We start from the raw sequence: 24170 nt of genomic DNA on the forward strand, positions 1-24170 counted from the left end.
TTAATTAATTATTTAATTTTTATTTATATATATATTTATATAATGATATTTTTAAATATTATATTTTAAAAATAAAATTTTATATTTCAAAAATAATATTTTATTAATTTCGGGTCGAATACTATTTATATAGTATCTAGTCGAGATCAAATTCGAATATAAAAAAATAAAAAAAAATTAAATAAAATCGAATTCAAATTTAATAACATATAAAATCAAATTAAATTTTAGATGAGTAAATTGTGTCTCGAACTTGATCCAATGCTAACTCTACTTATAATAACAGGAGTCCAACAATTCTTTTTATCAATAATGTTAATCCATAACATCAACACTTAATAAACAAAATTTTTATGAATCCTTTGAATTATTACTCTCTTTAAAAAAAATAAATAAACAACTTTGAAATTTTCTCTTATCTTACTTGTGTATTCCGAAAATTTCCATGTGTATAGTAACAAACAAGAAAATATAAATGTTTCCCCTCCCGTCCACACACCATGAAATATAGGAACCGTCCACCTTGACTTAGGCTAAATATAGGCGCAAGACCATTGAAAATTTACTTTACAATAAAGGTTATAACAAAGTTTAATAACAAAAATGTTAATTAAATTTACCTAACAAGACAACATGGATAAAAACATATATATTTTTAAAGGACAAAAGAAAATGACAAAAAAAATTAACAGATTTTAAGGTTTTTGGCTTTCAAAATTGCCACTGTCATTTACAAGTAATTAGCCATTAATTGGGCGGTAACTTTGTTTAGAGCTCTGTAATTTGAGTGAGGGTTTCATGTATATAAAATAAATAAAAATTATTTTTATTAATTTATATAATAATTTTAAAAAAATAATATTCAATAAATTTAATATTCAAATATTCGATTATGAAGAGAATAAAGAGGATGAATTAATACCCTTAAATTTTATTGAATTGTTTATAAATGATTAAAAAAGGATCCACTCGGCATATGTCTTGCAGTCCTCCAGTAAAAATATTTGGAGTTCATATTATGGTTGTATTTGGTAGAATTGAAAAGTGGAAAAATGAAAAATAATGAATGAAAAAGTGGAAGGAGGATGGTTTTTTAGTGTGTTTGGTTGGAAAGAAAAATGAGAGAAAAAAAAATAGAAAAGATTATAATTTTCATACTCATTAACAAAAATAAATTACACCAAATTAAGAAGAGAAAAAGAAAATAAAAGAGGTATGAGCATGTATTACATATTTACAAAATTATCAATGATATTTAGAATTTTCTGTTTATCTTAATTTACAAAAGATTATAATAGTAAAATCATGTATTTTGTTTTATTTTTTCATTTTTCAACATTACTAAGCAATGGATAGAAAGAAAATTACATTTGTTTTTAACTTTTCTATCTTTCCGACCAAGTACACCAAGAAAAGAAAAAATATGTCTTCCATCCTTTTCATTTTTCTTCTCTTCTAATTTTTTATCTTTTCATTTTTCTTTCCACCCTATGAAGCAAAGCTTATAAGCATTATGAATAAGACTTCATCTCCTTTTTCTACAAATATCTTCAACTAATTAATGTGAAATTTAAATCCTAAAACATATTGTTAACCCAAAAAAAAAAAAAAAGGTTAATGGTAGGATGGGATGGAGGTGGGAAACACCTTTTTATTCACTCGTAACCTATTTTCTAAGTATTTTTTTTAAATATATATTTCTATAAGTATAATATTATTAGGAGAAAAAAAAAATTCAAACTTGCTAAAACAAATATTTAGATACATTTCAAAGTATAATCTAGGTAAACATACATAGAAAGCATATTATGAGTGTGTGAAAATGAATAGTAATTAAAAATAAGATTAATCATGAAAAAAATGTAAATGGAAAAAGTGTTGTATATTGGTATAGTTATGACAACAAAATGTAATATCCAAAAATAGAGAAGAAAAATAATTATAGGTAAAACACTTATATGAAGCTTTTTTAAGGATAATAGTCTTCCCCTTATGGTGCAAATGGATTCTTAAAAACATTATCCCTAAAATACAATGCCTAAACAGAATAAAAAAAATGATTGTACTTCAAGTTCTTCTTGAACTCACATAAACCATAATTCAAAAAATGAAAAATACAAGGAATAAAATTTGTTTTTGATTTTTAAAGAATGAAAATATGTAAAGTTGTTTAAAAATGAGTGTTTATGAAGTATATATATATTTACTTTCAACTCCACAATATTCTATTATTTATTTGATATGACATGAATAGTTGAAGGGAATTCTCCGAAGAGAAAATGGATTATAAGAGTGTATGACTTGAACTATTGATTGGGCCATGCAAAAATATGCCTTTATCTGCTACATTGGAATTCACAACCAAATGTAAGTCTTAAAAGGTGTCTCAAACAACCTTGCATAAAATGGGCATTATTTGAATAAAGTAACACAACTCTTAGAACGAAAGAGCATCCAATGATTTTTTTTTTTACTTTTCAAGACGAGCGATCGATTTATCAATAAAGACAGTTGACTATTTTTCTCAAATAGAAAGTCTTAATTAGGAGTGTAATTAATTGAGTTGAGCTAACACAGTATTAAGCTCAAGCTCAAGCTTGACTCTATATTCGAGGCTTGAAACTCGATTCGAATTTAATTAATTTTTTTTTTAACTTGAGTTTGACTCGAAATAAAAATCTAACTACTTAAGCTCGCTTGATTAGTCTCAATTAATATGAAAAAATAAGCTCGATTTTTATATTCAACAAAATCACGATTATTTGTACTCGATCTCGAGTTTAAGATATTTTATTCATTAAAATAATTAAAATATATTAAAATATAAAAACTTGATTAAATTCATGAGTTACTCAAGCTGAGTATAAAAATATTCGAATTCGGCTTGATCGATAAGTCAAATTATTTGAGTTCGAGCTCAACTCGATAATAATCGAGTTGGATTTGAGTTTTATTCGAGTCAAACCCAAATAACTTATAAATACTAATGTATTATTTACATCCCTAGTCTCATATCACAAGAAGTTGCTAGGGAAGCCAATTGTTTAAAAGTAGTTGCTAAGATAGTTAGCTACTCTTGCTTAGCAGTTGATATGGCAGTCGATTACTTTATCAATTACTCTCACCTTACTTTATTCCAATATTTTTTCTATACTTCCAAACATTATTTTTCAATATACATGCATAATAAATACTTATAAAAACAATGTTGTCACTTAAATAATCTTTAGAAAATATTTTATTGGGTAATATATACAAAATTCCCCATTTATTACTAAATAATGCAAATGTTTATGCAAACCTAAAGAAAATGTAGTTAGGTTCTTATGCAAGGTATATAACATTAACTAAATTTATGTTAAATCCCTTATCAAATGCTTAGACACAAGGAAACATATTAAATATAACATAAGAAAACATATTCACACTTTACACTAGTTTATGAGTTCCACAAAAAAGGCACCACATTAATAAGCCTTCACTTTATCCTATGATAACAAGTACTCTAGGATTAAACTGGAAATCCATATGAAGTGGCATTTTACTTCTTTACTTACATAATATAATTTATCTAGAGTTCTTTACAACCTTCTTTTTTTACTTAACACTCTACTAAAATGAGTTATAAACCAATTATGGACTTATGTCTAACTATCTGTTATGGATAAACAATACATCTAGATATAGGATTTTATAGTGGAATATATCCCCTATTATTTCAAAAAATGATACATAAGGAATTCTATATATTTCATTTACGAATTCTCTAGATAATTCAAGATTGAAAACCCTTAAGTCTCATACATAATGTTTTCCCTATAAGAAGATTATCATTTTCTTTGAATGAATCAATCTCCTAAATGGCAACATTAAGATAAAGTAGGAATCAAACAAGATTACCTCTTAGTAACCACTAACAATCTTATACCTCTTATAGTATTTTATCATTTTTATCATCTGTCAAGGGTTTAGTTTGTATAGATCCACTAACAGGAAGTTTTTTAACTTCCTTACAACATATTATTGTTTTTTTTTTTATATATATATATATATATATAGCAATGTATTTGCTATTATATAAACGATATAGTTTTTGGTTCAACTCAATAAAAAAGTATGCTTCTCAAAAAATCTTTAAAACCAAAGTAAGTCCTTGTTGGCATTAGACATTATCAGTAAGCTTAGATTTTATATATGATAATGTCCCACAAGATTGCTTTCGATAACAATTTTTTGATATTTGTGAATCACCATTTGATCTCCACCATTTAAAATGATTTTATCACTTAAGATAAATAATAAATTACTTGTGAATTTGAAACTCATATTATTCAAATTCCATTTCAATCTTATGAATTTTCTAAGTGATAAATTTGTAATCTACCTTCAAAATTGGCATACCTCTTGATTCTAGCTTCTTCATTTGTCTTACCTTATCATTTGTCTTAAGTAATTTCCTTTCTATTTAATGAATGTATGTCTTTATCCATCACATTATTAAAGACAACATTTTTATGCTTTCACTTTCAAACTTGTAGCTTAGAAATCATATCTCTTATATAAAAATTTTAATCACAAAAAAATAGATTTGAAGTAGTCCATCTTTCTTTTTGTATTATGACCTTTGGTTATCAATTATCTTTTCTTAAGTTTACCAACTTACATTTAGTTTGAAATACATTTCACACTCACACTTGTTTACTCAACAAGTTTAGAAGGAAGATTTTTTGCAACTCTCAAAGACACACTTTAACAAATGACATGACCTGTTATTATTGATTTTAATCATTCAATAATGTTCATAATTTCTCACTTTCACAAAGTGAACTTCTAGTGATTCATGTTATCTTATTTGTCACCATATTAATTTGTTTCCAAATTGATTGCCTATACGTATATATATTTTGAATTGCCTTTTGTAATGATAAACTCTAGTAAAGTATTCATTCTCATCACACATATTTGTATGGACTTTTTCTTGAACCTTGAAATTTTTACCAATATTTGACTTAAGATTTTTCTCCAAAAAACAAAAATGATTTATGATGCAATTTCATATAAAAGAGCATATGCTTTGATCATGAAATAATAAGTCTTGTGATAAAAACTCACCAAGCAAGTAAAAATTATGCTTTTAGTGATAAAAACTCACCATGAAGCAATAAATATCACAATATAGATTTCAAGTTTTAATCATGCAACAAAAATAATCATGACTAAAACTATGATCATGAATGTATTTATCAAATATCATTTATCTAGTATCTTTTCAAATCTCAAATTTTAAAGTCATACATGTTCACAACAATTATAACCATTCTAAAATAAGTTTTAGAATATTTTTCAAGTAAAAAATGACTTCTAAGATAAGAATTTCATAAGTTCATAAATAAATATGCATCACCATAGCAAAGATATGCAAAATTTATGAATTCATATCATGTCACATGGCAATTTAAAATATGCTTTATACCATGAAATATAATTTTCAAATTAATGAACACGCATTATTCTAATCATAATAACTATGCAAGAACAATGCATTGATCTCAAGCAATATACCACTAAACAATTTATCATAATCCATCAGCAATATCATATTAAAGCAAACATATTTTGTAATTTTTATTCAAAGAAAAATGAATAATCAATGTCATTGTCTTTGGTATACATTCACACACCAATTCATGTGGTTATGATTTCTCACATAATTTTCCATAGGTTGTTTTCAACCTTTTGTTTTTTTATTTATGGTAAGTTAAGAGATACATTGTAGAGTATCAATTCTATTAATAAATTAGACATTTTCATTATATAGCACTAATAGTGTGTAGAATCAATATGATATCTATAATATCTTAACTTTATAGAAAGAAAAAAAAAGTTGAAAAAAAGGTGAAATTTTAACTATTAATTAAAGTTTTGATAAAAGAAAACATTTGATTTAATGATACATTGTATATATTCTCTCTTAAAAAAATTGAGTTTTGTTGATATAATTTTTATTTTAGTGGAATGAATCTTATTGGAGGCCGAGTGGAAAAGCATGTAAGAAAAAAAAACAAAAGAAAAAGCAAAAAAGGTATGGTAAAGGAAACAACTTAATAATAAAAAATCAAAGTTGAAACTATTGCACATGTGAAAACTGTTGCAGCTACAACGTTAAAAAAGTCTTGGGAATCTTAGTGGAGAAGAAAGGAAGCTTATAATTTCAAAAATGGAAGCTTATAATTCAACCCAATGAAAGAAAATTGAAACTTATCACAATCGAGCTTTTTTGTTTGTTTGACATCGTTGACCAGTCTAGAAGTTGAAATTATTTTTTGTTAAGATTAAAAATAATGATGAAAATGAGAATAAAATTAATTATGAAAATATATGTTTAAATGTAAATACAATAGCAGATATGCAATGAATTGTGATAAGAAAAAATAATTATTAAAAGTATAAATTAAATTTTGGATGTAATTAATATTTTAAATTTATAAAATTATAAAATTATTTTTAAGGTAAGTAATAATTTAATTCATAAATAATTAAAATTTTAAAAATAATAGTTTATTTTATGGTAATAAATTTTATTTATTATATTAAATTAATAAATTTATTTTATAATTTTTAAATTAAAAAAAGTTAAATTATATAGATAATTTTATTTTTAATATAAAATGAAAGGTGAAAAAAAATAAAAAAGAGCTGAAGAGCTTCCTCATTGGACCCAAATTCATCAATGGAGAAATGAGGTTAAACTCCCCAATCGGGCCACTTTTATAAAATCCAAATAAATATTTAGTGACGATGAGCACAAATTTTATTGGTAATCACACTTCCATCCGAAAACGCTAACGAATCTAAATGCATTCTAAATCGACTAACGTGCGACCCACAATAATGCAAACCAATGATTAAAAATAATACTATATATTTTATGATTAAATTAAATCATAATAAGCTCAACAAAGATTAAAGAGTATAAAAAATTTTACATATTAACATAATCTTATTCCGCCAAATTAACATTGTTTTTTATAAAAAAATTTATTTTGTTAAAGCTTAATTCCCCTCATTTATTTTTTTTAAAAATAAATGATAATTAATTAATATCATTATAGTTTGCTTTTTTATTTAATAAAAATAAATAAACAAATGATAAAAGTATTAACCAAACATAATTTTAGTGAGAATAATTATTACGTTCCGTCTCAAATTAAAAAAATTCGACTTTCATGTAAAGAAAATCTTTTATTAACTTCTAATAAAGTGGTAATAAAGTAGCAAAAACGGAGCGTGTCATTATGATTTGCATTCAAATCCGACACGTGTCACAAGATCTAGCATTCCTAACTCCTCACCCAACACCACGTTCTCCTTTCTTCCCTGCCAAGAAAAAATAAGAAAGAACAGAGGAACAAAGGAAAGGAAAGAAACCGTGAGAGAAAGAAAGTGAAACAAAAAGAAACAAAAAAAAAGAGAGAGAGAGAGAGAGAAAGAAAAGGGAGAGGAAAGAGGGAAGACAAAGGAATCAATAGTCGGAGCCACATGTTTCCGCCGACCAATCGTCACGTCATTATCTCTTCCACCCACTATCTCTCTCTCTAAAAAAATAATTTCTTTTCTCTCTCTAGAAACTTTGTTATAAAACCCTAACCCTTCTTTTTACCTCTGGTTTTTTTTGTCTTTTTCATTTTTTTTCCAAAATTTTCCTTTCAATCCTTTTTTTTTTTTTTTTTTGTTTTGTTCGGTTCCTTCCGTAAGATTTTTTTTAACTCATCGGAAGTTGCCCGAGTTTTTATCTGGTCTAGGGTTTTGAGTTTGCTGTTGTTTTATTAAATTTCTTTTGGTTTTATTTAATTTTTATAAACATTATGAGGGGTGATAACGGCGTCACACAGCAATCTGTGATTGTTGAGAGGGTGGAGGATACTGATAAGGATAAGAAGAAAAAACGACGATCTAGGCGATCCAAACATAACTCAGGTGATTCTTTTATAAGTGATACTGAATTTTCTGATAGAAATCTTATTTTGTAGTTTCAAACTGAAAATTTTTAGTGGTTTTTGCCGGTATTCTTAGAATTTAGTGAATTTTTTGTCTTTTTTTACCAGGTATTCTAGATTTTTTTTTCTTGTATTTTCTCGAATTATGAATCTGTTTATTTTTTCTGGGTTTTTCTTGAAGAATAGTGAAATTAGTTTACGAAATTGGTTTTTTATTGTCTCATGGTTAATTTGATTTCAGTGAGATTTAATGAACTGGGATTTTGATTTTCGTTTCTTAATTTTAATCTTTATGGGCATATAGCTTGTAATTCAGTGAATGAAGCCCGTGGAGAATCATCACATAGCTTGAAACGTGAAGATAAAACAAAAAGTTTGACATCATCTATGAGTTGTTCTTCGCCGAAACAACAAGGATTGGAGATGGCGTCGAATGAACAGACTCCCGATAGAGCATCTGCTATTGCTTTTAGTTCTATGCCTACAATGCATATAAATGAACAAGCTGGCTCTGGTTGTAATGATACTTCTGTTGATGTTAGTGGGAGAATTTTTTCGAAATCATGTCCTGAACCAATTTCCTATGAGGGGTTATCTAAAATGTGCATTGATGGTTTTCTCCCTTTCCAGCAGGTTGATCGAAAGAAATTGTTCACTCCATACTGGCCTATAGAGGCTGTAAATGAGGCATTAGAGGTTTGTTCAAAAATGGCTCTTATAATCTATAGCTCTTTATGCTATCTAATTGTTATTAAAATCTAAAAACAGTTTTTACTAATCAATAGTCCTTGTTCTTTAATACTAAAACACCCTAAAGAAAGTAATAAATCCTATAAGTTAGAAAGTTTGAATTGAGACTAATTAGATTAACAAAACAACTTGTAAAGTCCCCAAGGGGACACGTTTCTGGTTAGAACTTGAGTTTTCAACTTGGAGGTTTCAAGTTCAGATCTTGGGATGGGAGAGCTCACTGCTTTTTTGTAGCACTAGATCATATTCGTATGTGAGGTTGAGTGGATGTGTGTGCATAAATTGAACTATTAAACTTGAGTAAAAAATAATTATTAGAGTTCATAATCAATAAAGGCCCCACTTCTCAACAATAACTTGTTAGTATTATTTTAAATAAAATAATTAAGACTAAAAAAAATATGGTTCACAAGCAAATCGCAGATCCAATAAAAACTAGTAATTAATATATTTACCTAATTTCTGTCTTTTGTATTGGTTTTTGTATGCATAGAGAGTCTTATGTGGGAGGTTTATTGGTTCTATTTGTGTGTTTGTTTCTTGATCACTTGTTCTTTAACCCTTTTGCAGAAAGGGGAAGCTTTCAAAGGATTGTTTCGTGTGAATGCTCACAATCGGCTTGAGGTTTGTGATAGCTAAACTTCAATTTGTTTTATGATGTTCCTTGCATGATAAATCTTTTATGCTGACATGAAAGACTGTTTTATGCTGCTAGGCATATTGCAAAATTGATGGGGTACCTACAGATGTTCTTATCAATGGAGTTTTGTCGCAGAATAGAGCTGTGAGTATGAGATTCTCCGGGTTTATGTTCTTTATGTTAATTTTCAATGCTGATTTACCTTTATATGTAGTCTAGTCTACTAGTTTATACTGGATGGATTTAATAATTGACAGTCTATTTATTCTGTTTCATAGGTTGAGGGAGATATTGTGGTTATTAAGGTTGACCCTTTGGGATTGTGGACCAAGATGAAAGGGTCAAATGGGTCCTCAAACAACTCTGCACAGGTAGAAGATTGTAATTCTGGCCAAGATGTCAATGGACTGGCTGGTAATAGCGACAAGGGTAAAGGTAAAGTTGATGCAGATTGTGAGTACGCTGATTGTAGAAGTGGATCACTCCTTGAGAAAGGGTTTTATGATGAGACAGAGGTGACTGGAACAGAAGCTTCCAATTATGTTAATGTATATCACCAATCTAGTTCAGATTTTTCGCAAATGGGTCCTTTTTCTGGGCAGAGTGATGGCTTAAATTCTGTTGAGAGGTTGGCTGTCATGACTAATCAATTCCCCCTGAAACGACCAACTGGGAGGGTTGTAGCACTTGTTGAAAAATCTCTTCGACGTGATGCTATTGTTGGTTTTCTTCATGTTAAGCAGTGGTTTTCCTATCGAGAACTTTATAGAAAAGATGCAAAGAAAAATTCTGTGGCTTTTGACCATGAGTATGTTGCATTGACCCCAACTGATCCAAGATTTCCCAAAATGATTGTTTTTGTGAGAGACTTACCAGACTGCATAAAGAAAAGGTTGGAAGATGGTGATGTAACAATTGAGATGGAGTTGCTAGCTGCCCAAATTGAGGATTGGAGTGCAGAAAGTCCTTTTCCGCGAGCTCGTGTCTCTCATTCATTTGGACGGGGTGGTGAATTGGAACCACAGATGAATGCAATCCTATATCAAAATACAATCTGTTGTGCTGATTTTCCTCCTCAAGTGCTTTCTTGTCTTCCAAATATTCCTTGGGACGTTCCACTGGAGGAATTTCAAACTAGAAAAGACCTTAGAGACTTGTGTATATTTACTATTGACCCTTCCACTGCATCTGATCTTGATGATGCTTTATCTGTTGAAAGGTTATCGAAGGACTCTTTTAGAGTAGGTGTACACATTGCAGATGTGTCATACTTTGTCTTAGCCAACACGGCCTTAGATATAGAAGCTCAGATTCGATCAACCAGTGTGTACATGTTTCCAAGGAAGATACAGATGTTGCCATCCTTGCTTTCAGAACAGATGGGTTCGCTTAATCCTGGAGTAGATAGGCTTGCATTTTCTATGTTTTGGGAATTAAACAGCATGGGGGATGTTTTGGATCGATGGATTGGCCATACAGTGATAAGGTCTTGTTGTAAGCTTTCATATAAGCATGCTCAAGACATCATTGAAGGGATAATTGATGTGGAGAAATCTAATACTTTAGAAGGATACCCCCTGTTGCATGGCCAGTTTGAATGGACTGATGTTATTAGATCTGTTAAATGTCTTCATGAAATTTCAAAAACTTTGAAGGAGAAAAGATATAATGATGGTGCTCTGCAGCTTGAAAGCTCTAAAGTTGTTTACTTGGTTGATGAATATGGGGTTCCATATGATAGCAGGCTAAGTGAGAGTATAGATTCAAATTATCTTGTTGAAGAGTTTATGCTTTTGGCAAATATGACAGCTGCAGAAGTAATATCTAGAGCCTTTCCAGATAGTGCATTGTTGCGGAGGCATCCTGAACCTAATCTGAGAAAGCTCAAAGAGTTTGAAGCTTTTTGTTGCAAACATGGTTTATCATTGGATACTTCCTCTTCCAGTAAGTTTCGTCAATCGTTGGAGAAAATAAAGGAAGAACTCAAGGATGATTCTGTTCTTTTTGATATTCTCATCTCATATGCTTCAAAATCGATGCAATTGGCTACCTACTTTTGCAGTGGTGAGTTAAAAGATAATTTGTATGATTGGGGTCATTATGGGTTGGCTATTCCTATCTATACACATTTTACTTCCCCACTACGTCGGTATCCAGACATTTTAGTACATCGGACATTGGCTGCTGTAATTGAAGCAGAGGAGTTGTATCAGAAGCAAAGTGGGTTGCATAAAAGTAACAATGGGAAGGAAGTGTCAAGAAGGTGTTTCACTGGTATATATTTTGATAAGGAAGCTGCAGCATCTCCGCAAGGGAAGGAAGCATTATCAAGTGCTGCACTGAAGCATGGAATTCCTTCCCCTGAACTACTAGCTGATGTTGCTGCATATTGCAACGAAAGAAAGCTGGCCAGCAGGCATGCTGAAGATGCCTGTGAGAAACTCTACATGTGGATTTTGCTGAAGAAAAAGGAGGTATGTTTGTACTTTTCTTGTTCGTTATTTTATTTTTTAATATTTCACATACTTTTATTGATCTGTAGTATGTACTATAAGCAGCTATCACTTTGGATTTATATTTTGGTCCATATGATAAGCTGTCTTAACTATGGAACTTCCTTCATGTCTTCCTGTTCAATTCTTAAATTCTGCTTGTTGCCTTATGTCTTTGACTTTATCTTCTTAAAATGAAAAAAAAAAAAAAAAAAGATTCTGCTTTATTCATGCTTAGTGTAATCTTCCTAGAAATTAAGTTATAACTGATGGTTTGTCTTCTATTACCATTGGAAATTATTTTTGCTGTAAAACATATTATAGAACATCCTCAGGCCCATTCCTCATACTTTTGCTTTAACCTTGTAGATGTTAAACATAAATAGGAGCTTAACATGTAGTAATGAAGGAAATCTAATAGAGATTACTTGTTATAGAAAATTAAGTTTTGGAAGTTTAATAATGTTTTTCTTTTATGCTATTCCATTATGTTGGGGTCTGTATGTTTGCGTTTGTGGCTGATTTTTTTGTCCATTTGTTTTTTTTTCTCTTCAGATTTTGTTGTCTGATGCTAGAGTATTGGGATTGGGCCCAAAATTTATTTCTGTTTATATTCAGAAGCTGGCTGTAAGTGATTTATTTCTTATTTTCTTAATTCAACTGTACCATGCATCTTCTTTTGGTTTTTCAATGCTCATGTTGTTGCTTTTTCAGATTGAGCGACGGATATACTATGATGAAGTTGAAGGGCTAACTGTAGAGTGGCTCGAGTCTACCTCAACAGTGGTGCTTAATTTATCTGGGCGCAAACGCTTGTTCAAGAGAGGTGGCCTAGGGAATTACATGGCTTTAGGAAATGTTGCATGGGTTGTTAGGCCTTATGATCTGGGTGTTGAAACAGGTTGTATTAACGACCGTGATGCAACATGCATGACGAATAACGAGGCAGCATTCCCAGATTTGGAGCCAATTGCAAACTCTTGGATTGATCCTGGAACTTTTCCTCTAACTCTGCACCTGCTTTCAACAATACCTGTGGCAGTATATGCAGTGGGTGGTGATGATGGACCCCTTGAGATTGGTGTACGGTTATACATGAGTTCATATTTGAAATAACTCATGTTGTGGAGAAGGTAGTTAAGTAATGTGATTGAATTGAATGATCTCAGGGAGACAAAGGCAGCAGAGCCTTGTAAGGAATTAACAGGTTCTGTTGTAGATAAGAAATTAGTGTATAGCTAATATACAAGTTCTGAAAAGACATAGAAAAAAAAAAAAAAAAAGAAACCAATGGTTTAGATTGACGAGATCTTCATTACCTGCATGATGTTTGACATGGAGGCATGTGAAGGGAGGTGTAGATAACGGTAGTGGCTGTTTTTAACAAAAGCTGCTCTTGGGAATTGGCCCTTGTTTTTACCGGCCAGTTCCATCTGATAATATCCAGCAGTAAACTTATTGTACGACACTGAGCATTCATTTGGTGCTCTGACACTGAGCTTAGGAGTCGATTCTATGCTGTTTTTGTATTGATTTTCATGGACATTGCAGCCCGAAAGTTTTTTGAGTTTGGGTGGCTAATTTGAAATGTTTTCAGATTTTTTTTTTATGAGCCATTTGTAGCTAGTATGTTACACTCTCGACTCTTCTTTTATTTTGGCGTATTATAACGCAGTCTTTTCTCTCCTTGAGGGAAAATAAAATGCTTATCTAATTTTTTATTGCTTATGTTGTGTGTTTTTTCCTCTCATTGTTGCTACAGGGAAATATTACTAGGAAATGTTGAGATGTAATAGCATTTAACCTAAAAAACTATTGTTTATATGATGAATGGAGTTTTGCATTTTTACTCAATGACTGCCTGGTAGTGACAAATTACAAAATAACATTTACTTTCATATAACTTAGAAGGCTATTATCACAAAGGAAAGTCTTTACTATGCTTGTCAATTATAGAATAGTATATGGAATTTTTTTTAAGTAAGAAAATAATGGTATTTTTAGTATTAGTGAAATGCAAGTTTGTTTGACTGTTTGACTATTCATAAAAACTAAATGTTTTTAACATAAAAAAAAAATTGAGAAAGGGAGAATTTACATTTTTTTTTGTACATAATGTTTATTGTTGGTATGTAAATGGTGTTTTATGGAAACATGTTGTAGGTGCAGTTGAATTAGGGTCCATTTGGATTCTCAATTGACGTCAGTACAGCGTGTTTGATACCTTCAATCGCCCTGATAATCCATTTGAATCATCAGATTTTTTCATGCGAGAATTGCTTTCGTTGCACCACAGTTTCAAATTGTGACTAGATCTTAAAGGTTCAGTTAAAATTTTCATCCTTTACCACAGCATCTTTTCTTGATATGACCTTTTTTTTTTGTCTCTTAAAAATATAGCGTGAGGACAAAAAAAAGTGTACTACTTAATCTTTTTCTTTTCCATATTTTATTTAACAATTTTTAAATAAATTTTTTAATTTAATATAAACAAATAATTTTTTATAATTTTAGAATAAACTAATTAATAAATAAATAACTAAAAATTAATAAATACATAAAAATTTTAAATTTTATAATAAAATAAATTATTAATAAATAAATAAAAATATCAAATAATTTAATGAATAAATACGTAAAATAATTTTAATAATTCTCAATTACTTAAATATCTAATAATTTAAAAATTCTCTTATATATAACTTTTAATCTAACATCTATAATAATTATTTTTTTCCCTATGCTTTATTTTACTATTTTCATTTTATTTATATTCAAATACATATCTCATTATTAATTTTAATTTGATTACTGCATTAATTAATTTTATTGTTATTACTATTTTTAATTTCATCCGAATCAATTTTATCATCTATCCAAAGAGGACTTTAGTAGCAGTGTGTACAGTGAGGTTATCGGCAACAGAAAAGCCAAGGAAGGTTAAGTAATGGCTGCAGAGGACTGGATATACTGGTCTTCATTTGATATTGTTGCGCATGAAGCAATAATCACAACAATACAGAAGTAATAAATAATAAATAATAATCAAATGTGCAAGAAAAATAAAGCACATCAAGATTTACTTGAAAAACCCTCCAGTGTAGAAGAAAAAAAAACCACTGGCCACCAGAAAAATTTTCACTATCAAATAATAGTTATACAAAGTTTTTCTCTAGCTAAAACTAGAGTTAATCAATAACTAGAGAAACAATTAGAGAAATCTCACCAAATAAGTGACTCAACAAATACACCATGAATTTGTTCCTAGAGAGCTTCAAACCCGATCTTCACCGTTCAGAATGTAGAACTCTGAATCATAAACCTCCTGACAAGGTTCCAATTTAATCGGACCACGGATTGACTTCCGTTCAACCAACTCTCCCTTCTCCTTTTTCTCTCTCTGCTTTTTCTGGCTTTTCTTCTTTCTCTGCTTAGTTTACGACACACACAGAAAACAATCCCACCTATTTTTTATTAAGTAGTTAGGGCTCTGTGTAAAATAAAAGATTAAGGCTCATGACCTTTACTTGATCCAAAATCACTGACATAAAACTGGACCTCATTTTTCTAACAGATATGACTCTCAGGTACTCTTTCCTCTTCATACATTCTATATTATCACTGTAATTCTAGCACTTGCTATAACTTTTTCATTAAGATTTTCCATTTCGGGATATCTTGTTGCTTTTTAGTATTCATCTAGCTGAAATGCCTCATACTTGAATAACAGGGAATGCCCTTATATGTGCGGTTATGAGAAGTTTCTTACATGTTTTAACACTGGGCTGACTATGAGAAGAAAATTTTATATGATCATGCTTTTACCCTTTGCCTCTTGTATATTGCTGTTATATTGGATGTTAATTTCACTGCAGAATAGGCGACTCTCCAGAAACTGGAAAGTGCCGGAACCAAATAAATTTAAAGACTGTCCCTCACTTTCGTAAGTATTGCGCTAACTAGTGCAATATTTTCTGCCAATTACTTGAAGGCCACCATTGAAGAAGACCACATACGTCGGAAGGGAATAATTTAGCACAAGATTTTAAATGCAGTGGCTGCCAACTATGTGTTTCACCTTTGGATCCAGAGCTTGGGAAATGTCTTCAAATTTATTGCATGCCTTTTAATATTATCAACTGATAGGATATTCAACGTGTCTACACCCTGTAGCAGGTCTATAGTTGAGAAGAACTCTCTTCCTCTCTTCTGTGAGAAAAGCTTAGATCGCCTTCATGCAGTCTGCTTGATATATATAGGCTTTTTATGGTATTGGTTTCTTCTTGCGCTTATTTTGGTGGACATAACATTTTTATTCTCATTGAAATAATGGAAGTACCTTATTCCTTCTGCTGCAATCGTTAAAAGATATTTTCAGAGGAACATTTTGTGTTTGGAAGGATAATATTATATCAGTGTTTGTAACTCAAAATGTTCAAATTAATAAATTTGAAATTGTGATTCGTGCACATACATGGGCTCAAATTTGTGGCATCATTTGTTATTTCAAGAATCAGATGAACTTTCATGAAAAATTTAGGTCTTTATATTACCACTTTTAGTTAGTTTCATTTCTGCTCATGTGTTTCTTTTGTGTATGTGTCTCGGTGGGCGATTGCATGTAAAGTGAAACCTTACTCTGAACCTACCTATATTTGCATTTCATGCAAACAATGTGCGTCCAGGCACTTGGATCTCTTGGTTTATTTGTTTTTTTGTTAATTACTGATTCTTGACTTCGTTTCTAAACTCTACTTGATTATATCCGTACATGCTTGCCATAGTTTCATACTTTCTTTTAAGTACATAAGAGATAGCAATACGAAGAAAAAAGTTGCAAATGTTAGGATTCAAACTCTAGTCTTCTTGGATGCTACATTTAAAACTAAGCTACAGTTTATGGTTTTCATACTTACGATAAATGCATAGCTGCGTAAAATTGTTTTCAAGTAATCTAAGCCTTGTTCAAGTGATTACATATAGAAGCATAACTGCATCCACATGGCGTGAGAAGTAAAACGCTATTCTCAAAATTGAGATAAAATCGAGAACCTCTTTATTGAGCCAAACATGTAGGAAAGTTGGATGATTATAATTTATTTGAACCTATGCCAAAATCCAAATCAACAGAATGGCTTTAAGACAAACTGCGATTTTCTTATTCACCGGAAATAGTTCACAGATAAAGAGTAAAGACCATGACCAAAAAAGATCATAGAGAAGGGAAACATAGAATCAAGACATGGAGAAAAATAGCCACCGCAGAAACAGCGATTCACTGGGTCTCTGTTACAGCCCAGGCAAGTTTGAAAGACAAATCAAAAGCTCATTCAAAGATGTGAATGTACACCTTCTGAGATTAGGATTGTGATTCAGATCCAGTCTCTGAGAAAGAAGAATCATTAGCAGCAGAATTTTGGGCTTCTAAAAGCTTCATCTGGCGTTCTGCATGTTCTCTTTCACAAGCACTGATTCCCATAATGATATCAAGCATTGTACCAGTTGTGCCAAAGAACACAAGGGGTGCTAAAGATTTCCGCTTTATCCCCACTGGAATTGCTAGCAAAGCCCCTGCTACTGAAAATACCCATGTGCCCAATGCACTGCAGCATTCCACAACAATTATACTCATCACAATATATACAATGACAACATATGATCAAAGGAAATAAATCTGGAGATCATGCCACCGTGCTGAGAAATTTGAGAACGACTTTATTAAGGGAAATAAATGATGGAACTTGATGCTTTGAATTGTAGTATGTTCATCTGGAGACATGTTACAGGTTAAGTACCATCATACCAAAAGCCCTATAACAACCCCAAAGTTGAATCAAAATGGTTGGTTAAAAGAGCTGCAATAGCACTTCAACAATAGTTTGATTTTTTCAGTTATGTGCATGCAACCATATAAAGTTAATCTTCCTAAAAACTAGGATTAGAGCCATTGATAGAGAAAGGTTCATCAGAATAATCTCAATTTCATGGTTAGTGCTACTCTAAACAAACTAAATCCATCATTAAAGATACTTGAAACCAAACTATAAGTAAATAAAAAGAAGCATTTCAAACTCTACAAGCTCAACTTCGAATCCAAAACATAGCAGGGTTAAATTAGACAAAAAATAAATTAAAATTTAGGGGAAAAGAAGAGCAGAAACTTACTTGGAAACTGTGCAATCCTCAAGCTGCTTAACCTCTTGGCCAGCCATTTCCTCCTCTTCTAGCTATTTGATTTTGCACTTAAACCCAAAAAAAAAAAAAAAAGACCTCTTTATCCGGCATCTGTGGAGCTTATCATAAGAGAAAAATGAAAGCCAATCCCCTAAAACCCAAAACACCAGCAAATCCCAATAAGTAGAAAAGGCAAAAAACTTACTTCATAAAAATTTTAACCCATTAAAGTATAAAAGATTTGAGGCCTACCTGATACTTTGCGAAGCTATTGAACGTCGATCAGAGGACTGCTTTGCTTTCTCCTGTTGGCAAAACGAACAAAGAGAAAGCCGGTGTTTACAGGTCCTTCTGCGATGAAAATTTTAAACGGGCCCTTAATGGGCCTAATTCTATTTCTTTAAGTCGATAAATATGAAACCCTTTAAACCTGACAATTTCAAACAAAAGAATGATAAGAATAAAAAAATTTAAAATAATATAATTTAAAATTTTAATAAAAATTATAAATAAATTCAACAAAATAATTTTTTTATATTCAAACAAATTATAATTTTCACATAAAATATAACATAAATATATAAATTATTAATATTTTATAAAATACCTACGTACGAATTGCAAGGTCTACCTTATTCCGAAGACAGACTGACAGAGTGCAAGAGCGCCAGCGAGGCAGACAAAGTCGGAGAAAAGCAAAAAAGGAAAAAAAAACAAAGGGAATGACAGGAATTGGAGGGCCTTTGCTTACCATAGGGGATCTGCTAAGCGACGTGGGGGAAGAATACGGTGCCGCGCCAGACCACCACCACCACGATGATGCCACTCTTCCATCACTATCATCATCATCGTCGTCAATTCATGATTCAAATGATGCCCCTCAAACCTTGGACCTCACCAAACTCTTTCAGGTTCCTTTCTTGTTCCTCTGTGTTTACAAAACAATAGGGCAGATCCCAAATTGAAAAAATTTTAATTCCTTTCTTTTTCTAAATTTTTATTTTTTTAATGACAAAAATATATTGCTTGAATCAAATTGAGTTGTTGAAAAAGTCTTGACTTTAGCAATTGTACTAAAATTTAGGAATTCATTACCACAAGATTGAAATGTCTAAAGTAAAACACTTCATATGTGATTACCAAAGAGAAAATGGTTAATGCTATATATATATATATATATATATATATTGAACATATTAGTTTGTTTAAGTTTGAATTTTTTCTACGAAATTTGCATTGCCTTTGGTGAGTTTCCCATAACATTTTCTCCTCATTTAACCACCATTGTTTTAATTTAAAGCATAGGACTTTTCAGTTCAAAAACTTTATTATATAACTCTGACCTCACCCTTATAGACGATGTGAAAACAACTATTCAACTAAGTTTTTTGTTAATTTAAGTTATAGAGATTGGAAAAAGTTTGTGGCAGTTTTGAATATCATATGGGATGACTCCTATGTGTTCATGGTTTGCGCAGTTAAATGCTGAAATGATCACTTCCATGTGTTTTTCTAGCAAGCTTAGTATGTGTTTATTTTGGCATTACACATATACATCTTTGTTTCTTTGCTGTGACAAGCTCATAGTGGTTTTGTTCAGGAAAACTACGACAAATTGAGCGAGGCACTTGCTGGTTCGGACCACTCATGGACAGCTCTAACTTTAAAGGTAACAGACAATCTGTTTTAAAGCATATGTAGAGCACCTTTCCATTGATTGTTTGCTATTGTTTTTGTTGCAGTTTATGCATTATCCTAGAATAAATGCCAACAGGAATCTGTTAGGGGATGATAATATTGTTGTTGCTTTAACTGGTTACATTGTTTCAATTTGGGCATCAATTCTGTTGACTTTAACTCTCGTTCAAGTACCCTGCATCCCCAGTCTGGTTTCCACAATGACTGGTTAAGAAGTCATTTTAATCATTCTGACTGTTAAATTGATCCCCTTTGGTTATTCCAGTTATGTGCTGCTCTGGAAACTGCAAACCAGTTGGTTCAGTCCAACGGCACAAATGTTAGATTGCTGTCAGAGAAGGTTGCTGAATTTGAGAAAATTGTCAAGAGGGGAGATTCTGCAATAACAGCAGCCAGAACCATCTCAATCTCTCTAAACCAAAAAGGAGGTTCATCTGTTGGTGGTCTAAACAAAGAACAATCCAGGTCTCATCAAGAATATAAGAAGTCATAGTGGTGGTGTTACTTTTTGGAAGCATTATAGCTTGGAAAAGGGTCCCGAAAGCAATCCTGGAAGAAGAGAATCCAATCCTTTTTAAATGAACTTTTGTAGGTATGCACTGTGCATTTGCTCTAACAAAGTTTGGTTTCTTTTGGTAGATAATGCCAGTATTTTCAATTTGGGTAAAACCTGCTAAACAACATACGTTTAAATGGAGATGCATAGTTTATGGCATGCATACCACTGCTTGGGACAATGCACTTTTTGTTTTTTCAATTTTACACTAGAACTTATTGATATTGGTCAAGTTACATTACCATGGGTATTGCAAGCGATCCATGTAAAATTGAATGATCATTTTTGCTTGAATATATTTGGGATATTGTTGCCTCGTACTGCCTTACCTCGTTTCATCAAACTTTCATACAATTTAGGGTCCAGAAAAACCTTTGAACATTTTAATGTAGTAGGATATGTTGCCTGTTACTATGTTCGAGGAAGATAGATGTATTATTATCATGCCAAATGTTGCCAAATTGATATTATTCATGGCAGATAGTTGCAAGTTTAAATCAACATCATTTACTAATGTATTCTCACACAGAATTTTGTTGGCGTGCGAAATCTTGGATGAAGTGCAATCCCATCTTTGAACTTAATCTAGCGATAAATGTGGTTGTTGAATTTTCATTGCAAGATGCTTTCAGTGTCCTATGAATTGTGAACAAATTATTTATGTTCAATGAACGTCATATATAATTGATGAGTATTTGATATTTGAGATTTTAGTGTGTGTGTGTCTATATATATATATATATATATATATATATATATATATATATTTGGCCAAGGAGAGTTTAGTATAATAGATATGCCAATTTAAAAATTAAAATTCTCTTAGATCGGGCCCAACGGGTGGTCCAGTTTCCTGTGCCGCTATCGTAAAGTCCAGGCCTAAGCTTAAAGGCCCAATGATAAGTTGGGCCTAAAGTCCAATTAATTAACTTCAACCCAATTCTAACGTAATTAGTAATTACTATTTTATTTGGAATTTGACTTTAACCTTGTTAGAGTTATGTCCGTTAATGCTTAATTACTGATGTGATTAGATACAAGATCAATTATTTGCTTAATTTGTTGGCCTTGCCCACCCCTTGCACTAAAAATGAAAAAGAATCACTTTCAAAGGAGGTGGGTTTCGCCACCCATAACTATTTGAGATTTTTGCTAAGGAGGCTTTATTTAAGTGGTAAATGAAAAAAAAAAAAGATTTAATCTTTTTAAGTCTTATATCCAAGTTTCATTAGGAGCGAGTTTCGTCTATTTATATGTTCATTTGACTTATTTATTCTTTTATTCCTTACGAAAATTAAAAGTTATTTGATTATGATTATAATTTTTATTGATATATAAAATAAATTTATTTGATTGTTTTATTCAAATAGGCCACAACATGGAAATAAAAATATATATATTAAAATCTAAATAATAAATTTATTGAAAATCATCTTTCAAATATGAATAAAATTTATAAAATATGAAATATAATGCTTCATAAGCTTTCCACCAATAAATAATTACATTAATGTTTCAATCAGCTCGGCCCACCTATACTAACCATCTAGAACTTACCCTAATATGTACCTAGCTCCTCACGCAAACAACCCTAGCTACTCTACATGGGGCTAGCCGGAGGAGAAAGAAATAACAACAGCTACACCAAAAATCATTGAAATCTCTGCACTAAACATCCAAGCCTTAAACCATCAAGAGAGAAAGAAGACAATACTGTCAACAACCCTCCATTTGTTTCCTCTCCCTTCCCCTTCTTTAACAATTAGGTCGTTATCTTACTAACATAATTTATTCCCTAATGATGCTTTTAAAACCCCATTTTTTATTTTTTAAAAATTAAATATATTAAAAATGGTTTGATTCTCTCTAAGCAAAGACAATTATATTTCTATCATAGCCCCCTCCTTTAACACCTCTTATCAGCCACACTGACATCACTGACCTTCGAACTTAACTTATGCTTCCTCTGTTTAACATTTGCTGTTAAGTTTCTATAATCAGGCATTACGTATGCCAAAAATATATATATTTAACATGGAAATTAAAATAATCTTATGATTAAGCCTATGCTTAATTATGATTAATTAAGATTAAGAAATAAATTAGAGATTAGATTAGCTCGAAATTATCGCTCCATGTGGAAGACGTTGAAACTGTCTGCTGGTTGATCCCCAAGAATAAACACTATGAATTTATATAAAATTTTGCTCATGGTACTTAGTCTAACTAGTTTAGCTAAATGATTAAGTTAATTAGAAAATTTTTGTTAGAACACAGACGGAAATAACCGAAAATATTGATGCAATTTCTTTTTTTTTTTTTTTTTTTGGCTTTTGGTTTACCAAAGCTTTGCATATTAACATAAACAATCTTACAAAATAAGCAGTGCGCACTCTGTTGCTAGTTATTGGGAAATGTCTCAAATTAATTATTATTATTCCACACAAAAGGCAGCATCAAGAAGGTCGGCAAACTCAGGCAAAGCTTTTCATGTACTGGTCGAAGAGTGAAAGTGAAGAAAAATAAACATGAGAGACAAAAATGTAAGGAAGAGAAGAAAGAACAAATTTACTTTGAATTAAACGAGATAAGCTGATTATGAACGTTCCGGAATTGGCATTCCACTAATTCAACTATGATGTATGGAAATTGGACATGGGGATTTTTAATTGATTGAGCTTTTTTAGGCTTTTAGCATAAAAATAACTAAAGCCGGTTGATTTTTGGCTTATGTTTTAGTTTGCTACAACTTTTACAGTACCTCAATCAAGCTTTCCCAAAAGTACTTTTCATAAGTATATATATATAATACATTAATTCAGTTAATTCAAAAGAAAAAATAATGTTTGAATTTTTTAACATTTCTAATTATGTGGCAAAAGGAAATATAGGAATTGTTAAAATATTATCTCATATCTATTAAATTTTAGATTTTTTACGATTTTATATTCAAATTGAACTTTTTCATTTATAATTAATTGATTTTAGGTTAAATCTGTTATGTTGTTCTTACATGTTATTTTTGCCTGTTACATATTTCAAATTTGTCACAGATAAACTTATGTTTTTGCGTACACATGATGAAGGCCTTTTAAAATGGTGTTATCATTTATTATACATACGTTAAATCTTATATTCAGGTCGAGCTAATTGATTTTAAAATAAATGCTTAATGGTAATTAACAGGGCTAGGCTTTTTTTTTTTTTTTTGAATATTTGATGGCAAGAAACTATGAAATGAGTTCTTAATTACTTTCTTGGGTTTTCTTTATTTTCAATTTCGTTTTGATAACGTGAATGCTTTCTTTGCTCTGCTCATCTACCAAATTTAAGAGATAAAAATTAGTGATTTCAAATGGCAAATAAAACATGCTGAGATATGTATAAATAATTGTAACAAATACAGATCTAGAACATGTCCTGATTTTTCTAACCAACATCTGATAACGTTTATTCCATGCATGCTTGTTGTTAGTAATAATCAAAGAAAAAGATGGAACCTAATCTTTTGGTCTAAATTAAGTATTTAAAAATCAGACAAAAATAACTATTTGTTTATCACTTCAATCTTGTTCATATTTGTTATAGGTAACTAGAAGTCATTTAAAACCAATTATTACTCAATTTTTTAATGACTTAGGAAACCCACATGAACTCAGTGAATGTAAAGCCAAAGACAAAAAGAAGAACAAGACAATGCAAGTTCCATAAATGGCGTTTTTAAAAAATTTTCTAACTACTATAACGTGCCGTTTGTTCAATACACAGTGCCTTCACAATCAGTCATTCGAAACCATTATCAGAATAATCAGAACAAAGCGCTGATCAAGTAAAAATTATAAATTCAACTTATACAAAGCTGA

The 24170-nt window shown here is 30.7% G+C and overlaps 3 protein-coding genes across 11 annotated transcripts; 2 read left to right on the top strand and 1 right to left on the bottom strand.

Annotated features, from left to right (window-relative positions):
- Window positions 1-7402: 7402 nt before the first annotated feature.
- LOC111298104 (DIS3-like exonuclease 2) lies at window positions 7403-13607 on the top strand. Of its 6 annotated transcripts, none has more exons than XM_022892771.2 (8): window positions 7403-7977; window positions 8302-8534; window positions 8628-8693; window positions 9318-9371; window positions 9463-9531; window positions 9666-11861; window positions 12435-12506; window positions 12594-13607. In XM_022892771.2, the coding sequence occupies exons 1-8, from the start codon at window positions 7866-7868 to the stop codon at window positions 12993-12995; spliced, it is 3204 nt and encodes a 1067-aa protein (XP_022748506.2). In that variant the 5' UTR covers window positions 7403-7865; the 3' UTR covers window positions 12996-13607. The 6 variants fall into 6 exon arrangements, with proteins under 6 accessions (XP_022748506.2, XP_022748517.2, XP_089614455.1 ...); XM_022892782.2 differs by having other exon boundaries at window positions 8631-8693; XM_089758329.1 differs by having other exon boundaries at window positions 8302-8693.
- A 3408-nt stretch (window positions 13608-17015) lies between these two features.
- LOC111301650 (uncharacterized) lies at window positions 17016-18447 on the bottom strand. Of its 2 annotated transcripts, none has more exons than XM_022897471.2 (3): window positions 18306-18447; window positions 18045-18121; window positions 17016-17482 (listed from the first exon to the last, which is right to left on the bottom strand). In XM_022897471.2, the coding sequence occupies exons 2-3, from the start codon at window positions 18089-18091 to the stop codon at window positions 17239-17241; spliced, it is 291 nt and encodes a 96-aa protein (XP_022753206.1). In that variant the 5' UTR covers window positions 18092-18121; window positions 18306-18447; the 3' UTR covers window positions 17016-17238. The 2 variants fall into 2 exon arrangements, with proteins under 2 accessions (XP_022753206.1, XP_089614458.1); XM_089758332.1 differs by having other exon boundaries at window positions 18045-18204; window positions 18306-18444.
- Window positions 18448-18663: 216 nt separating this feature from the next.
- On the top strand, window positions 18664-21000 carry LOC111301659 (uncharacterized). Of its 3 annotated transcripts, XR_002691544.2 has the most exons (4): window positions 18664-18964; window positions 19654-19722; window positions 20017-20343; window positions 20837-21000. XR_002691544.2 is itself a non-coding variant. In XM_022897485.2 (3 exons), the coding sequence occupies exons 1-3, from the start codon at window positions 18776-18778 to the stop codon at window positions 20242-20244; spliced, it is 486 nt and encodes a 161-aa protein (XP_022753220.2). In that variant the 5' UTR covers window positions 18665-18775; the 3' UTR covers window positions 20245-20622. The 3 variants fall into 3 exon arrangements, 2 of the variants coding, with proteins under 2 accessions (XP_022753220.2, XP_089614049.1); XM_022897485.2 differs by lacking the exon at window positions 20837-21000 and having other exon boundaries at window positions 18665-18964; window positions 20017-20622; XM_089757923.1 differs by lacking the exon at window positions 20837-21000 and having other exon boundaries at window positions 18838-18964; window positions 19641-19722; window positions 20017-20622.
- Window positions 21001-24170: the final 3170 nt, after the last annotated feature.

This window comes from Durio zibethinus, chromosome 3 (genome assembly GCF_047325235.1).
Source record: "Durio zibethinus cultivar Kanyao isolate XHJ-2024 chromosome 3, ASM4732523v1, whole genome shotgun sequence".
NCBI classification, from domain to species: Eukaryota; Viridiplantae; Streptophyta; class Magnoliopsida; order Malvales; family Malvaceae; genus Durio; species Durio zibethinus.

Bases quoted from the DNA above. Each gene is read 5' to 3' on its own strand.
- LOC111298104 (XM_089758329.1), top strand. From the start codon at position 7,866: ATGAGGGGTGATAACGGCGTCACACAGCAATCTGTGATTGTTGAGAGG. The intron at 7,978-8,301 runs GTGATTCTTTTA...ATGGGCATATAG, and splicing joins GCGATCCAAACATAACTCAG to CTTGTAATTCAGTGAATGAA. The intron at 11,862-12,434 runs GTATGTTTGTAC...TTTTCTCTTCAG, and splicing joins TTTTGCTGAAGAAAAAGGAG to ATTTTGTTGTCTGATGCTAG.
- LOC111301650 (XM_022897471.2), bottom strand. From the start codon at position 18,091: ATGGCTGGCCAAGAGGTTAAGCAGCTTGAGGATTGCACAGTTTCCAA. The intron at 17,483-18,044 runs GTAAGTTTCTGC...GGAATGCTGCAG, and splicing joins GAGGATTGCACAGTTTCCAA to TGCATTGGGCACATGGGTAT.
- LOC111301659 (XM_022897485.2), top strand. From the start codon at position 18,776: ATGACAGGAATTGGAGGGCCTTTGCTTACCATAGGGGATCTGCTAAGC. The intron at 18,965-19,653 runs GTTCCTTTCTTG...GGTTTTGTTCAG, and splicing joins ACCTCACCAAACTCTTTCAG to GAAAACTACGACAAATTGAG. The intron at 19,723-20,016 runs GTAACAGACAAT...TGGTTATTCCAG, and splicing joins GGACAGCTCTAACTTTAAAG to TTATGTGCTGCTCTGGAAAC.